The sequence below is a fragment of the Anabrus simplex genome, chromosome 2, assembly GCF_040414725.1.
Source record: "Anabrus simplex isolate iqAnaSimp1 chromosome 2, ASM4041472v1, whole genome shotgun sequence".
In the NCBI taxonomy this organism is placed as follows: domain Eukaryota; kingdom Metazoa; phylum Arthropoda; class Insecta; order Orthoptera; family Tettigoniidae; genus Anabrus; species Anabrus simplex.
In genome coordinates, this window is record NC_090266.1 from 1,221,314,979 (window position 1) to 1,221,333,047 (window position 18,069).

Consider the following 18,069-nt stretch of genomic DNA (forward strand, 5'->3'; position numbering starts at 1 on the left):
TAAGTGTGTCAACATTGTAACACTGCAATTGAATGAGTGAGTATTTGAGTGAATATCAAGATCAGTGTCATAATGAACTGGTGAACATTTAGACTTTCAAACTACTCTTTGAAGCATATTTTATTACCACAACATATTATTGTAATTTAGCATTAGTCATTCGTAATTAGCATAAGTACTGTTTTAATTTTATATGTTGTTTTTATTAAGACGAGGGCTCTTCAGTATCTGAAGATGGCCCATACATATGGTCAAAACCGGAACAGTTATGTAAAAATATTTAAAGTACCTTATAATAAATAAAATGTATTGATTAGTTGGAAGGTTCCTATCTTTATATTTGCGATCATTGGAATCATCAATATGGATAATGAAGTTAGTAGATTATAATTATAAAAGAACATAGGTTTGATACATGTGTGTGCAGTGTGATCACCTGAGACTGTGTGGATGTGCGTGCTATGTTTGTGAGTATAAACTGTGTTGAGTGGAAAACTCAAACATGAGTAAACTTGTAAGTAATTTAGTGTACAGTAGAACATGCTACCAGTCTGAGTGGTGATTTTTTTAGTTTTAAAACCATTATAACCTGCCTCAGTATTATTAATTTAAAGAAATGGTTTACCTTTTTGATAGTCCGACTCCTTGGCTGAATGGTCAGCGTTGAGGCCTTTGGTCCAGAGCTTCTCAGGTTTGATTCCTGGCTGTGTTGGGGATTTTAATCATGTCTGATTAATTCTTGTAGGTCTAAGACTGGTTGTTTGCGTTGGTCCCAACACACCACACTACTAACCAGGCCACAGTGGTGATTTCATCCCTCCACATAGAGTAAGCATCCGGCCATGAAACAAAGCCAAATCCAGCCCCGTGACCCCACATGTGTGGAAAAAGTGGAAGTAGAAGAAGAATTACCTGGACGATAGGTGCAATGGATCATAAAGTGCTATACAATATACTGTGTGCTTTCTCTTTCTCTCTAATGGATTTATTTTATTTAGCATATGGTTAGAGATACAGTGTTTGTCTTAGATAGGATCTACATTTATATATATCTAAATATGGATGTAGTCTATAATTTCTGGGGTCACGAGAGCGATATCACTAGCGACGTGTAGATAACCTCCTCGTGGTGTACCCTGGGCAACGGACTGCTTATGCAGGACGGCTGATAGTCTGCACAAATAGGCGACGAATCTAGATCCTGGATCTCTCACGGTCGATCAAAGTTACATCAGAAGATGAAACCTACCAAAGGCACTTATCAGAGCCAACTGACAAGGAAGCTTGGAACCAGCGCTCACATTCTACAGATAAATGCAGAAGGCCTGTCAAAGGACAAATGTGAATACCTTAGTAAAGTAGCTGATGACCTGAAAATTGGCATCCTAACAATACAAGAAACTCATTTGACAGAGGGAGATTTGGAAAGCAGGGGTAAGATTGCAGGATACAAAATTATAGCGAGTCTTGTCTCACTTGTCCATGGATCAAGCATGTATGCCAGAAATAATATTTGTAACATTTCAGAAGTAAACTCCCAAAGAATGAAAGATATAGAAAATAATGACTACCAAACTAGGTCATTTGACTATCGCATCAGTTTACAAACCACCTCACTCCAACTGGCCAACTCCACCACTGCCTTCACTGCCCACTCCTTGTATATACGTAGGAGACTTTAACAGCCGTCACACATCCTGGGGCTACCCAAACAATTATGAAAATGGAGAAAAACTGGCTATGTGGTATGATAGCCAAGACCTGTATCTCAGTTTTGATGCTAAAGCAGAGAAAACATTCCACTCTGCTAGATGGCAATCTGACACCAACCCTTATATGGTTATTGTTTCCACAGATGAAAGAAGACTCCCCCTAGACCACACAAGAGAAGTCCTTCAACATTTTCCAAGAAGCCAACACAACCCACTCTTATCAATATAGGTCTTGAAATACCAGTTGTCAGATCCATACATAAATCAAGATGGAACTTCAGTAAGGCAAACTGGGGCCAGTACAGATCATACGTAGATAGTAATCTGAGATGGATTCCCCCGAAGGCAGAAAATTACAAGAGATTTCTAGGCGTTGTCATCGGTGCAGCTAAGCGAAACATCCCCCGGGGATTCAGGAAGCAGTACATTCCATGCTGGAATAAAACTGCCCAAAAAATGTATAATAGTTATCAGAAAACTGGAGATCCTGAAATGGGAAAAAAGATATTAGAAGATCTGAGTAAAGGAAGAAAAGAGAAATGGAGAGATCTAACTTCTCAGCTGAGCTTTACTCACTCCAGCAGAAAAGCATGGACCCTCCTTAGGAAACTTGGTGCTGCTTCAGACATACGCAAAGAGGAGCCAGGAATAACACCAAATGAAATCGCATTAAATATCAAATCAAAAGCTGACAAAACTCCAATAGACCCCACTACAAAGAAACACATTGAGAGAGAGATGAAGAAATTGGACAACAGCCTCCAAAATGACTCTACTCGTGCTAATTCATTCAGCCAAGAAGAAATTGAGAAAGCTATCAACATGCTCAAAATGAGGAAGGCCGCAGGTTCAGATGGTATTTTCCCTGAATTCATAAGATATCTTGGGAAGCATGGGAAAATATGGCTCAAGAATTTCTTCAGTGACGTATTAGAGACTGGAATCATTCCCTCGGAGTTCAAGATGGCTCACACCATGGCAATCCTCAAAGCAGGAAAATCAGCAGATGACCCCTCAAGCTATCATCCCATTGCACTACTGAGTGCCTGCTACAAATTGTTGGTACACCTCATCCTCAACAGAATCCAGGAAATAATAAATTACATAACACCAACATACCAGGCAGGTTTCAGAACCAAACGAAGCTGCTGTGACCAAGTATTAGCATTAACATCATATATTGAGGCAGGATTCCAGAAGAAGCTAAAGACATCTATCGCTTTTGTTAACCTGACAGTGGCTTATGATACAGTATGGCTGGATGGACTACTATTCAAAATTGAAAAGCATACACGCTGCTGAAAACTTACAGCCCTTCTGAAGAACATGCTGACAAATCGTTACTTCAAGATCATCATAGGGCAAAGCAAGTCTTTTACAGTAAAAAATGGACTACCTCAAGGGTCTGTGTTAGCCCCATTACTTTTCAACTTTTACACCAGTGACATGCCTGACACCATCAGCAAGAAATTCTGCTATGCTGATGACTTAGCCATCGCTGTCCAAACTGTCACATTAGAAGAGGGGGAAAGCATTCTTTGCAATGACTGGAAACTTTGAATGCATACTACACGAAGTGGAGACTTCGCCCAAATCCGGCTATGACAGAAGTATGCTCATTCCATCTGTGTAACCAAATACCTCACCAAAAGCTCAACGTTGTGGTCTGCCAACAAAAGATTAAATATAATTTCAACCCCAAGTACCTTGGCATCACCTTAAACCGTTCTTTAACATACAAAAAACACCTGGAAAATACAAGTCAGAAACTTGAAGAAACTAGCTGGTACGACATGGGGAGTTGATGCATCCACACTACGCACTACTGCCCTCTGCATGGTTGATCCAGTGGCTGAATATTGTGCCCCGGTGTGGCAACGTAGCGCTCATACTAGGAAGATCGACGTCCATTTGAACGAATGTATGAGAACCATAACAGGCACACTAAAATCCACCCCAATCCCGTGGGTACATACTATCAGTAACATACCACCTCCGCAACTGAGACGACAGGAAGCAACCGTACGCGAGTGGAGAAAGTTACACCATCCTGATCATCCACAGAATCTCCCAATCCATGAGGACCTTACTGACCTATCTCCTTCTCATCTTAAATCAAGGAACCCAATATGGCATGACATAACTGGCTTCAATATCCAGGAAAAATGGCGTCAAAGCTGGAGCTCTGCATGTGTGAAACACCAAGGCATCCAAGACTCCACAACTGGACTCCCAGGATTTCACCTGTAGAGACACCAATGGTCTAAACTAAACCATTTAAGAACAGGCCACGCTAGATGTAATGCCATGCTACATAAGTTGGGACTTCGAGAATCGCCTGCCTGTGACTGCGGAGCCCCTTTCCAGTCAGTGCAGTACATTATTGAGGAGTGCCCTCTGAGGAAGTGTGGTGGACCAGCCCAAGATGCCATCAGTGCTACACCCCCTTCTTAGAATGGCTACAGCAACTGGACATTGATTTGTAAATGTGAACACTACCAACATTCTTGTCCTTGTATATAGTGTAAATTTTCTTTTTCTTTCGTATACTTGCCATACGATAAATAATAAATAAATAAGCACTGTCATTATGCTTTCTTGTTTTAGTCGGTGATGATGTGCTAGATGGTCTGTTGTGTAGCACCGCAGTCATACTCGGGCGTTGAAATTCTGTTCCATTTGTAGTGGAACGCTGCACAGTTCCTGTGGTTGGTTTGAATCCTGTTCAGTGTTGGCCATAGTCTTTGAGGGTGGTTGAAACCAGGTGGTGGCGTCTTCTTCACAGGAGACGTTGTTGAGTGGTATTTGTCATTCAACGGAAGTTTGGTAGTGGCTGTTCCTCAAGTTCATGGCATCTCTTGTTGGTGGTTTCATTATTTTGTTGAATTCTTTTTGGAGAACATCTTTACGCCCGGGATCTGGAGGAGGAATATGACTTAACACTGGTAATCTCTAATAGAGATTTTACATCAGAGCCCCTAAAGCTGCATTTGTAGCCTTTATTCTTCTGTTGGCTGTGCAGGGAGGTAATAGCTGAATGACATCATTGTTGGTGCTGGCCTTCTGAGCTCAAGTTGGCTGGTATAAACCTGGCTCAGTCCAGTGGTATTTGGTGGTGTTTATACATCAGGTCGTGTTGTAGATTTACTGGCATACGAAAGAACTCCTGCAGGACAAAATTCAGGCACATTGGCATTTCTGAAAACCGGAAGAGTAGCCAATGGGGCGTAAAGCCAATAACATTGTTATTCGTTGCTGACTTCTCACCAAGGTGGCCATGGTTCAAATCCGGTCCAATGCATGTAAGATTTTTAAATGAAATATTGTGTTCCTGTGATTCATATTCCCTGTAAAGCTGCAGGTACTGTTCTGATTATAATATTACCAGCCGTATAACACTGTAAGTTTACTTGCTTATAGGCTGTGCCTTTTTCTTTCAGTTTTCTTAGTGCATGTCACCTTCACCTCTGTACATTGAACTTTCCTATACTCTTTCTGAACTTTCTATTTCAGTTCTTGCACTATTTTGTTTTTATCTTTTATCAGTTGTATATCATGCAGTTTCCACAACTTCGTATATTTTCTTTTTTATAGAATGGTTTTCTTCTGCAGTTCGTGTTATTTAATTATCCCCGAGTTTTTTCTGTCATCAGCGGATGACCTTTCTGTAGACGTTATCATTTTTTGAAAATTTTCACTTTATCTTCTCTCAAGGTTTCAAAATTTGACTTACATTTCCCTGTAGTTCAAAAATTGTCAAATTGTAATCAGTGTTCTTGTTCACTCTCTGATGTTCAAAATTTGGTACCTTCATATTCTTCATATTCAACGGAAGTGGCATGCACTCTGCCTTGCTATATTGGACATCGTTCATAAACATTATGCCCACAAACTATGAAAGACTTCCTTACATTCCTCAAATAACCTATGTAGAGCACTCCTTTTCACAGTACTGTACACTGTCTTTATGAAAGCAGACACAATAATGAATAGGGGTTTAAATGTCATTATTCAGACTAACCTGAGATATGTATATCAATACATAACAGGGATCAATGTAATCTCTACTACACCATCTCTAAAGCGTAAGTGATCACTTAAACAGAAATATCTGAATGTTTATTGAACAATGAAGTTAAGTCTCAGTGAATTAAAATTTCAACAACTATTTCAGGTAGTAGAATTTAACAAAACAAGTCAATTTTGCAGGAGGAAATGCTACTTCAGATGCAGTGGGAGTCTGGGATCAGTTTAAAAGTATGGTAGGTTGCGTACCGTGGCAGGATAAAATCGTTCATCAAGGTAGCATCAACATAATTTAAAACTGTGAAGTGTATTTTCATTAACAGAGCCCTTTTGCATGTAGTACGGTTTGTTGGGAGCACATGTACGACAGTGTCAAACGTAGCGAATGCCACTTACGAAATTGTTCAAATGTAAATACTTACAATAAACACTTAAAGGTACTGTACATCCCAAATGATGTTATCGTACTGATATACTGTATGTAGACTCCAACTTGACATGATTTTGTGATGAAGTCAACAATAATGACATAAAATGGTTATAGGTTACAGTAATCTACCACTAAACTGAATATTCTAACATGTTTGTTTTCTCATTGCCTTGTTTATTTCCTCCCAGGCATTATTTCGTAATGTTGTTGCAACAATACAGCACTGATGGGTCTTGTTGTAAAGGAAATTATAGTTTTTAACTAAAGTGATAAGTTTTCCATGTCCGTTCTTGGTAAGTTGAATAAAATACAATGAACCAGAAAGTTCCTGATTGTCTGCAGGAAGCAGCTGACTTTCCTGCAGAAGATGATACACATTTGCCGCCAAATGGCCGTCCGAAATATCCCGATCATTTACGAAGTTGCACGGATGTTGATAATTCTGTTTGATTTCACTCCGCTATTTCTATAAAACACTTTTCCGTCTATCATTACTTTACATTTTATTATAATTATCTACTGTACATGTTTTGAGAGCTCTTCTTCAGCAGTGCCAAAACATCAGACTAAATCCTTGGACTTGATAGATTATTACAAATACAGTCATCAACAAAACCAATTATACATAAACTTGAAATCATTAAAATATTTCTTTATGTCTAAACTGTTTACTTACTTACAATGTCATTTAGTAAAAAACTTTACAAATAGAATAATTTTCAATTCATAAAATGAATAAACCTTATTAAGTTAGTCGCTATATGTTAAATTTAAAATACTTTCTGCTCTGTTCTTGAAATTTCTCCTTTCCTTAAGTCCTTATTTTCACGTAAAAAAAGAAAACATATTTACATTTCTAATCTGTAATTCAAATATCTTACTTATTCCAGTAATTGTCAATTAACTTATTGCTAAAGTTCTGAGACCTTTCATATAAATCGGAACTTCTCCTCTTAATCCCGTCCGACCCTGTGAGCCATTTTAACCATCAAATTCCTTTAAAATAAACAACCATCGAACCAACTTTGTAGGGTCATTTTTTAAGAAAAAAGATAACTCAGATGACTGGAGAATTATATTTTTACTTATTCCAGTTTCAGCTGGTACCAAATTTGTCAAAATTAAAACAACATTACACTAGTCTGAACCAAACAAACGCTGCCAGTGACCTTACGAGGCGAGCTGCTACTTGTCGCTATGCTGCCGGCTACATAATGTAGGGGAGGGAGAGGGAGTGTGTCAATGACCGGAACTATTTATTTCACTCTCTCTTTCTCTCCTTCCTTATGTGATTGTATTCTAATCTGTACATCGCATTTTCTTCATTCAGCGGTTCATTTAAATTATTCTCATTATTGCTTCTCTGGTCTACATATATACGTATTTTCTGTAGGGCATCCATTCATTTTCCTTTTGTTGTCGTGTTCATTATTTCCAAATCTTTATCTATTTCTGTAAAATTGTGATTGTACTCCGCCATGTGTTCACCCATTGCTGAGAACCTTTTGTGTCTTACTGTCGTTGGCACGCTGAGTAGCTCAGGCAGCGGAGCGCAGGCCTTCTGAGCTCAGGTTAGCGGGTTTGATCCCAGCTCAATCTAGTGTTACTTGAAGGTGCTTAATGCATCAGCCTCATGTCAGTAGATTTAGTGGCATGTTAAAATACTCTTGCAGGACAAAATTCCTGCAATTTGGCATCTCAAAAAAACTGTGAATATAGTCAGCAGGATGTAAAACCAATAACATTATAAAATAGGAGAATTGTAAGTCTGTTGTTGGTAATGAGTTGAATGGTGTGGCAGTTGGATAAGTTGGCAGAAATTGGCCGCTAATTTCATATTCACAACAGATTATCGGTTCTTTTCTGCAAGTACATGAGGTTGATGAATTAAATATAAGAGAACTGTATGAAAAGATGTATATCTGCATCCCTCCTTAAGTCTGTCATATGAAGAAGGGTTCATGTGCTTGTTACAGATATTTGTAAAGGTCAGTACCAAGTGTTCACAGTGCGCTATGTCTGCTGGTATGGGGTGGAACAGACCTGTCCGTCTCAGTTTCATCCTTGGTTTTGACACTACAAAAGTAACTGAGGTATGAACGGTGCTATGCAGCCTATCCCTGTTATGAGTGGTGTGAAAATGCTGCCTGTAGGGTCAGTTAGTGCATGCCTTTGAGAGGGGTTGGCAGACTGATATGTAATAGCAACCGGCTGGTTCGGTTAGGAAAGCAACGGGAAACTACCTTACTCCTCATTTTCCTTGTATGCATATTCGGTGACACCTAGGCCATTTACGACAAGCTTATGGTGGAGCTGTTGAGGATCCAACCAGCTTTTGAGTTGAATACTTATCATACACATACTTTCTCTGGCTTTGTGGCAGAAGGTAAGGACGATATGTGTGAAGGAGAGGATATATGGTAATGTGACAATGGGGCACATCAAGAATCACTGCAGTATTTGTAAGATGATCAAAGTGAATATCAGAGATGCCAACTATTATGATTCAGTTGTAATAATTAAGAATTTCCCCTTTATGAATGACACACCACAAATTACAATTTTTTGTTGATTTTTAAATGTAAGTACTGTATATGAAATGTTCAAAAGGCTACACAAGGAATGTCATTACATCTTGAATTCTCAGAATATTTATTTTTGGATTCCTCAGTAATCATTTCTATCCGTGGCCTTTCCTGTCCCTCGTTTAAGAATATTTAGAGTTTTCACATTCCAAATGCAGTGTGTGCTTCCAGTGCCTGAAAAATAACCACCTACGAAGTGGTATATCTTGTAGAGTTGATGTCTTTGTTCATCACATGGTCAGTCTTTCATGAAAGTATTTGAGTTCTTTTGTTCTTCTTTTGACAGCAAAAGTGGCAGCAGACTCAGTTTCATTGTGAATACTGTGTGTGACTGATAAAGAAGTATTTATTGTGTTTTTCATTGCTGCCAAATTCACATATATTGCTCTTCTAGTGTGTGTTGCAAAATGCAAAAGGTTTGAAATGAACATTGAAATGATTTCTTATACAGAAAAATTTGTGTGTTGACGTTACTGGCACTAGTGACACTAGTAAGAAACCAGAAATTGTTCAAAAATTCAGGGAGGAATACTCGAAACAATGGTGCTGTTTACTGCGTTCCTCAAAATCTCTTTTACACATGTTTCATAATGTGTGTAGCAGCAATTTTTCATTTGGATGAGACAGCTGTCGTAAACACGTGGGTAGCAAAATGTATACAGATACAGTCAAGCTGAGGGACACAAACAATAATTTAACCATTTTTGCTAATTCTTGTAAGATGAAAGCTCGGTAACAAATGCAAAGTTGTTTATGAATTTTCTTGTTAGCCTGCAGTGACCATGCAGAACATTACCTCAAGAAAATGTTTCCTGATTCGAAAGTAGCTTCAAAGTATGATAGTGCGAGAACAAAAACAGTATAGTGCAAGAACAAAAACAGTAGCGCTAGTTAAAACTTTGGCTTCTACAGTTGAGGGAAAGGTAACCGAGGTAATGAAATCCCAGTCCTTTGCCCTGACAACAGACGGCAGTAATAATATGAATGACAAAAAGCTCTCCGATGGGGAAACTAAGCAAATTTCAACTATAATTCTTACAATTCTGAAATCCAATGACAATACATGCAAAGGAATATTCAATGTTTTGGATGATGAACGGAAGAAGACGGAGATTCTGTGGCATAACTTTGTATGTTTTGCACGTGACAATGCAAGTACTATGGCTGGTGTTTCCAAAGTTGTGAGCAAGGCTGTGCTTGTCATCTTGTGCACTTAGCTGCTCAAAAGGGGTGCAGTGCTGTTGTACATGTTAATATTGAGTAGTTTTTGATTGACATTTATTATTGTAGGACATAGAAAGAGAATGGGTGGAGTACAGGGATCCTGTAGTGGTAGCAGCAAGGAAATACCTAGGAACAACTGTGTGTAAAGATGGGAAAAAGTGTACATCTTGTTCGAACGATGAAGTGTGAGCAGCTTGTTAATATAAAAAGAAGGCATATCAGAAATGGCTTCAAACAAGGACTAATGCATACATGAAAGAAACAGAGCGAAACAGTTGTTGAATCCAAGAAGTTGTGTGAAAATTATGGTAATAACCTGGAAATGCTAGGTCAAGCAGCAGGGAAACCCTTCTGTGCAGTAATAAAGAATCTTAGAAAGGGAGGGAAAAGGATAATGACCAGTGTTTGGGGTAAATCAAGTGAACTCATAATATATCTCTCGTGGTTTCCAGTTTTCACACCAGCAAATACTGGGGCTGTACCTTAATTAAGGCCACGGCCGCTTCCTTCCAACTCCTAGCCCTTTTCAATCCCATCGTCACAATAAGACCTATCTGTGTTGGTGCGATGTAAAGCAGCTTGCAAAAAAAAAAAAATCCCTGGGAATCACTGAAGAGATGGAAGGAATATTTTGAAAATCTTCTCAAAATAAACTGAAATCTTTCTGGTGACATCACAAACAACGGAGTTCATGCGGAGGAAGACAATGATGTTGGTGAAATTACAGTATGCTTTAGGAATTGGAAAGGTTGGTAAATAAACTCCATTGTCGTAAAGGAGCAGGAATAGATAAATTAGACCGGAAATGGTGAAATAATGGGAAGACGAGGGATGAAATGGCTTCATAGAGTAATAAGATTAGCATGGAGTGTTAGTAAGGTACCTTCTAAATTTGACAAAAGCAGTAATTGCACCTATCTATACACAAGGGAAAAGAAAGGATTGCAACAACTATTGAGGTATCTCATTGATCAGTATACCAGGCAAGGTGTATACTGGGATTTTGGAAGGGAGGGTGCAATCTGTGGTTGAGAGTAAGGTGGTTAAAAACCAGTGTGGTTTCAGATCACAGAGGGGGCTGTCAGGATCAGATTTTCAGTATGTGCCAGGTAATTGAAAAACGCTACAAGGGGAATAGATAGTTATGTTTCGTAGTTCTAGGGAAGGCATATGACAGAGTACCAAATAAAAAGATGTTCGCTGTACTGTAGGATTAAGGGTAGATGATTAAAATCAATCAAAAGACATCTGTGTTGACAATTGGGCTGCAGTGAGAATTGATGGTAGGAGGAGTTCTTGGCTCAAGGTATGTACTGCTGGTAGACACCTTTGTTGTTCATAGTTTACGTGGATCATCTGCTGAAAGGTATTATGTGGCAGGGAGGGATTAAGTTAGGTGAAAATGTAGTAAGAAATTTGGCCTATGCTGATGACTTGGTCTTAATGGCAGATTGTTTCGAAAGCCTGCGGTAATCTGAAGTACGAGTATTTTGGAACTGAAAAACTAAGTGCAATGTGTATGGTATGAAAAAGCTTTTCTAAGACTAAGTTGATGTCAATAGGTAGGAAATCCAAGGGAATTAAATGTCAGATTGGGGATACAAAACTGGAACAATATCCCTTGCATGTCTGTAAGAAGAGGAAAAGAAGTCACAAAGAAATTTATGGAAGCAGCTATAGAGCAATTTTTAGGTTACACCCCTTCTTCAATATACAATACAGATCAGAGTGGTTTTGTGCACAAACTAAAAACGAAAAGGACTGTAGCGTTTGTTGGTGAGAAACATACAGAAGCAGTTGCTCAGTCAGTGCATTCGTACATAATTATGCTTACTGTTAGTATGGCCAGTGTTCTTTTCCTGAAATTATTCATTGTACCACGGGAGGCAACTGGAAATTATGGTTTGAGAGTTTTCAGGCTGAAGATATAATTGTAACAGCCACAAAATCAGTGAAAATTGGAAGAAAAAAAATTAAAGTATAGGTTTAAAGAATCATTCTTGCATTTGCAGAAGAGAAGTGTTTGCTACTGTTAGATTCCTGGACTGCTTATAATGATGAACGCTGCCTTGAAGATAATCCTTCTGGCAAATTATAAAAATACTCCAGTCCCCCTCCGGCACTACAGAGGAAATACAGCCCTTGGGACAATTTTTTTGCCGTTTAACAGACATTATTCCAGGTTGTGAAGACTTCCTGATCGATGTTTACCTGAGAAACAGCATATTGAAAGTGCAATAAAAGTGCAATCCTTAATTCATTTTCCGTTTTCTTCCCCACAGTTCAAAGACAGGATTGACCCTTGGATGCTTGGGCAGGCTACAGGTGTAGCCCAATCATTTATTTCATTGCAGTACAGAGTATATTCGTTGCTAGGGATGTTGATACTCTCTGTGGCTGCCTATCAATGCTGCAGTTAACTGACAAGTGTGTTTCTGGCTTGGCTAGGCATGCCATTTAGGCACCAGACGGATTAGAAGCGGTCTGGGCTGCAATAGTAGTCCGCGCGAGCATTGCTGTTTCACTGCTGACGAAACGTTGCTGCGCAGGCGGCCAGTTAGATGAGTTTCAAATCAGTCAGTGGTTAAATGAAAGTAGTGTTAGTGACGATAGTGAACAGGATATAATTACACACGAAATACACCAGACTGAATCTGAAGAAGGTCCTCCGCAAGCAGTGAGGATGATAGACCTCCTGAGTGTCCAGCGACAAATGACGATACAGGTACCAGCAGCAATAATTCCAGATTTCAAGTGACTAAGGAATCATCCACGTACTAATGTGCGTACAAAACCCCATGATGTTATCATGCACTTCTCTGGTCCTAAGGGAATAGCTCGTTCTGTGAAAACTCTACGTGAATGTTCAGAACTTTTTATAGATAGCAATGATAACCACAGCGACAAATACTTATATAGGCGAATTAAGGGACAAGTTTGAACATACTACAGAAATACGTGCTTTGGTAGAGTTCTAAAATTCCTTAAAATACTCACAGAAAGTCTGACAGTTTTTTAACCTGCTATTGTTTTTATTTATTTCCCATGCTAATATGTTCTAATGTAGGTATTTGGGTATATATATATATATATATATAAATAAATGTAAAAGCTGTAATTTTTGTATTTCTGTTTCCATGTTAGATTTCCCTTAGTGTGAGATGCAATCAAATTTTTCTTCAAAGGATTTCATTTCATCTCCTTAACAAAAGAAAAACCTACATATGGTCTTCAAGTTTGGCTTAGAATATTTATATATACTACTATTTAAGATATTATTAGCAAAGACACCTAAAAATAGTGCATACGAGTCACTGCAAGTTATAAATCTCATTGTAGAACCATATTGGATTTCAGAATCAGAAGCTATTACATTAATACAAACCACCTTTCCAATACATAGTAGTTCTTTTTTTTTTCTCTCGTAAAGTGCACCTGAGCCATGGCTCATATAGGTGCAATACATATCTGATATACATGTAGCAGAATTAGGAGATAACACAGAAGCTTAAACGTTTTACATGAGAATAAACGGAAAGTGAGTTAAACTCATTATAGAGGTACGATACATTTAACGTATACATATTACATAGTCAAGATATCACAGATGTTCATATCATCTTATGTAAATATGTTACAAGTTTCTGCTTAAATACAATAAATGAAGGAGCCTGTCAAATATGTTCAGGAAGTGAGTTATACACATGTGCTGAGTAGTACCATACAGATTTGTTGCCATATTTTAGTTGAGTTAATTACCCAATGTGAATGTTATTGATACCTCTTGTATTGTATGAATGTATGTCAGAATTTGTCACATATAAAGTATTGGAATGAGACAGATTATTTATCAATTTCTAGACCATCACAGCTGAAGCTTTCTGATGTAAATCCTCATGTGGAAGAACATTGCATTGTTTGTATAGATAAGCTGTTGGTGTCAATGTAGGTGGCTTAAACTATTTTTAATGCTCTCTTGTATAGGATTTCAACAGTCTGAAATAGCTCTTTACTGCATCATGCCCAAATATGCACCATATAAAGTATATGACTTTGAGTAAGAGCCTGATAAATATTTTTTAGTAGTGTGTTAGTAAGTTTGTATTTAAGTCTATTAAGAACGCCAATTGCTGGTGTAATTTTATTACAAATCGCCTGAACCTGAACACTCCAAGAGAGGAATTCGTCAAGAATTAATCCTAGGAACTTTGTCACCCTAGCTCTAGGTATTTTGCAATTATAAATTTTGAGTGTAATATCCAGAGAAAGCCTGCATGCTGGTTTATGAAAGATGATATAATTTGTTTTAGTCAGATTGATAGTTAGACGATTTACAAGAAGCCAATTCTGAAGTAAAGTAACATCGGACTGTATCATGATTTCGAGGTTATCCGGAGAAGTGTCCATGTAAAACATGTTGGTGTCGTCAGCAAATAGAGACAATCGTCCGTACAATTTTAGTGATCCTATATCAGTCATAAATATGAGGAAAAGAATGCGACCTAGTACTGAACCTTGAGGTACACCAATATTTATAGGCATTGGGATACTGTTCACATTATTGCAGGACACAAATTGTTCTCTGTCTGTAAGACATTAAACCAGTTTAATGCTGTCCCTCTAACTCCAGCAGCTTCCAGCTTCCTGATTAAAATATCATGATCCACTGTGTTGAAAGCTTTCTTCAAGTCAATGAATAATCCCGCAGCTATATTTCCTGCGTCTAAATTTTCCTGAAGTTTAATTATTATATCTTCTATTGTATTGTAAGTACTAGAATTTGGTGAAAATCCATACTGATATCTGTAAAAATAATTATTTTTATGTAAAAATCTCAGCAATCTCTCTTTAACTTTGTATTCTAAAATTTTAGATAAGATAGGTAGTATAGAAATTAGACGATAATTATTTACGTCAAATTTATCTAAACCTTTGTATATTGGTACAATTTTTGCGACCTTCAACATTTTGGGGACAGTAGCCTCATTAAATGATGTAGTTATAAGTTGTGTAATATAGGGGACTAGGTATGGAGCCAATTTCTTTATAAGGTTGTTACTTACACCATAACAGTCACGGCTACTGTTAGTATTCGCGCGTGGCTAACACATGAGTTGTGAGGCTCCCAGAGAAAGTAAAAATAGGAGAGGTAAAACAGTGAAATGTGCATTGAAACTGTGCTTGAGTTCTGTGTGTGAAGTGTGTTTAACTGATAGCTAAAGTACCAAGTACGAAAAAGCTGCAGTTTCATAATTATCTTTAAATTATTGATTGCTTTGTGAAGTAGCGTCATGCCTGCATCCAAGCCCAGAGGAAGTGCTGCCAACCCTAGCGTGGAGGACACCATTCGGCGCGTACTCCTGGGGCCAGACATAGCGAAGGTGCTAGCCGATACGGTTGCAGCCAGCTTAGAAACTAAAATTTAAATAGAGTGGAGGAGGCACTGTCCGAGTTCAAGACTTTGAATGAGGAACTTAGAAAACAACTCATTTTAAAGGACAGTGAAATTGAACAATTGAGGCAAAGCTTGGAGGAGCTAAGGACATTGTCTAAGGAAGAAATCATCTCTCGGACTGATGACCTCGAGCAGTACCAGAGGAGAGACAATCTGCAAGTGTTATTTTTGCCTAAGACTGGGGAAAACACTGACCAACTTGTACTGGATGTTGCACAAAAAATAGGAGCTGGCATTCAGTTAGCCGATATTTCGCGCAGCCACCGTGTTGGTCCGAATGCGGGGCAGAAACCTCACCCGATAATAGTTAAATTTGTGTCATACAGAGACCGCAGCAGACTGTTTCATAACAAGAGGAAGCTTAAAGGGAGTGAGGTCACCATCCGGGAAGATCTGACGACCTGCCGGCTGAGCATCCTTCGTGCAGCAGTGGAGCTCCACGGGCTGCGTAACGCGTGGACCAAGGACTGCGCAGTCTTCATTCACAAACCAGACAGCAGCGAAATCCAAGCAACACGAATGGAACACATCACGTTGTAAATAGAAAGATAACATTATTTTCCATAGTTATGAAACTCCGTTGCCCACAATTCTGAACAGTAACTTTGATATTTCAGTATTACTGTATTTAGATATACCTTTTCTATTCATAACACTTCATTTTAAATTTTAATTAACTTTTGAATTTAACTAAATACATGTATTTGCGTTCTTATTTTTTATGATTATTATTAATGTAACATTTTTTATTTTAAATAGTTTCGTTACTTTACCAGTAATATATACTTCAATAATTTTAGATAAGACACCCCTAATTTAGTTGTACACTAAAAAATTAGGTAATTTTATGCACAGTTGATTCATTACCTGCACCCTTGTACTTCAGTTAACAATAATTTTCTCTCATGTTTGTCTATTTTGGTGTTTTACATTGTACCAAGTTGGTTATTGTTATGCGTCACAATGCACATTCCTCCGACGTCACCTGTCTATCTCAGCAGCCACCAGGCTATCTACCCTCTCCTTTCCTTCCACTGTCCCCGCTCCCCCCACCCTCTAGTTCCAACCCTGACCAAAGTAATGCTAACATTCTTAAGAACTTCCTCTCGCAACATCCCAGAGCCCTTCACATCTGTCATATAAACGGCCAAAGCTTATTTGCTGCCAGTCGAATGGATGAGCTTACAGAAATATTCAGCCCAGTCGTTTTCCATGTCCTATTAGTGTCTGAGTCATGGTTAACAGATAAGAGCCCGACTTCTTTGTGTCAACTTGAAGGCTACTCGCTTCTGAGAAATGACCGCACCCACAAGCGAGGTTGAGGGGTGTGTGGCTATTTCTTAACCAGCCTCAAAAAATGTTAGGTCATTCACCAGGCAGCTATGAGAGGAAACCAGAATACATGTTTGTAGAAATAACAGCGAATGGGATTAAAGCCCTTGTAGGAGTAGTTTACAAACCTCCGAATATAGGCCACTTAGAAGATTTTGAAGCTGACTTAACTGAACTACTGCCAGACTACCCTCACACAATAATTATGGGAGATTTTAATACGGACTTAAATGACGTAACTTCTCCCGAACCACGCGACTTAAAATGTTTCAAGCCTATAATATGGACATCTTGCCTCTCTCTCCAACTCACCACACATCTCATTCGCACACACTGTTGGATCTTATAGTTACCAGCAATTCAAACAGAGTTCTCAATGTTGGTCAAACCTCTGTACCTGGTATTTCTGCACATGACACAATACTGTATACATCTCGTATAACCTTCGGCCACCGAAACCCTCCCAGAAATTTATTACCTATTGACCATTGAAAAGTATAAATAAAGATAGACTCTTTGAGGACGTAAGCAACATGGACCCTGGCATAACATAATGGCCTATAACAAACTAGACGATAAAGTCACCTTCATTAACAGCAAAGTAACGGAACTATTTGACAAGCATGCCCCAAAGCGGCGAGCGAGAATATCTAAAGGCCCCTCCCTGTGGTTAAATGACTACATTAGACAACTAATGAAACAAACAGACTGCGCCCACAGACAATACAAAAATGACCCTACTATACAAAGTTTTGACGAATATAGGAAGTTACGAAACAAGAAAACACAACAAATACAGAATGCTAAACTGCGGCACGCTTACAGTTTAATTACGCCTAACGGTAGAACAGCGACAGCATTGTGGAAATCTATTAATAACCTTGGACTTGCGAAGAAAAAAAACAAAGACGAAATTACAGTACCTCTCGAGGCTCTTAACGAGTGCTTTATTGCTAGTTCCTCCACAGTACGACCTGTCGACAAACAGAAACCTATGAACCATTACGACACACACCCCACCCCTTACAGAGATAAATTCTATTTCAGTTATGACACCCGTCTAAGTCAGAAAAGAAGTCCTTAGGATAAGCACGAAAGCGAAAGGAATCGATGACACTGGGACCGACATGGTCAAGCTAATTCTTGATTTTATATTGCCAACCTTAACCCATATAATCAATTTCTCTCTTCTATACTCCACATATCCAACTCTCTGGAAGAAGGCTATTGTGCTACCTCTTCCCGAAAAGTCAAACGCCTTCGAATGAGGGAGACTATCGTCCAATTTTTATTTTATCAGCTTTA

At 38.6% G+C, this 18,069-nt stretch overlaps 1 protein-coding gene across 2 annotated transcripts in view; it reads left to right on the forward strand.

Moving 5' to 3' along the window:
- LOC136864812 (uncharacterized) overlaps positions 1 to 18,069 on the forward strand; it is a 163,176-nt gene that overhangs the window by 26,522 nt on the left and 118,585 nt on the right. Inside the window, exon 3 of one of the 2 annotated variants that reach the window (XM_067142237.2) lies at positions 8,145 to 8,261. The exons of the other annotated variant lie outside the window; for it this stretch is intronic. Coding sequence (XP_066998338.1) covers positions 8,145 to 8,261 — 117 coding nt within the window. The remainder of the gene's footprint in view (positions 1 to 8,144; positions 8,262 to 18,069) is intronic. 2 annotated transcript variants of the gene reach the window in all.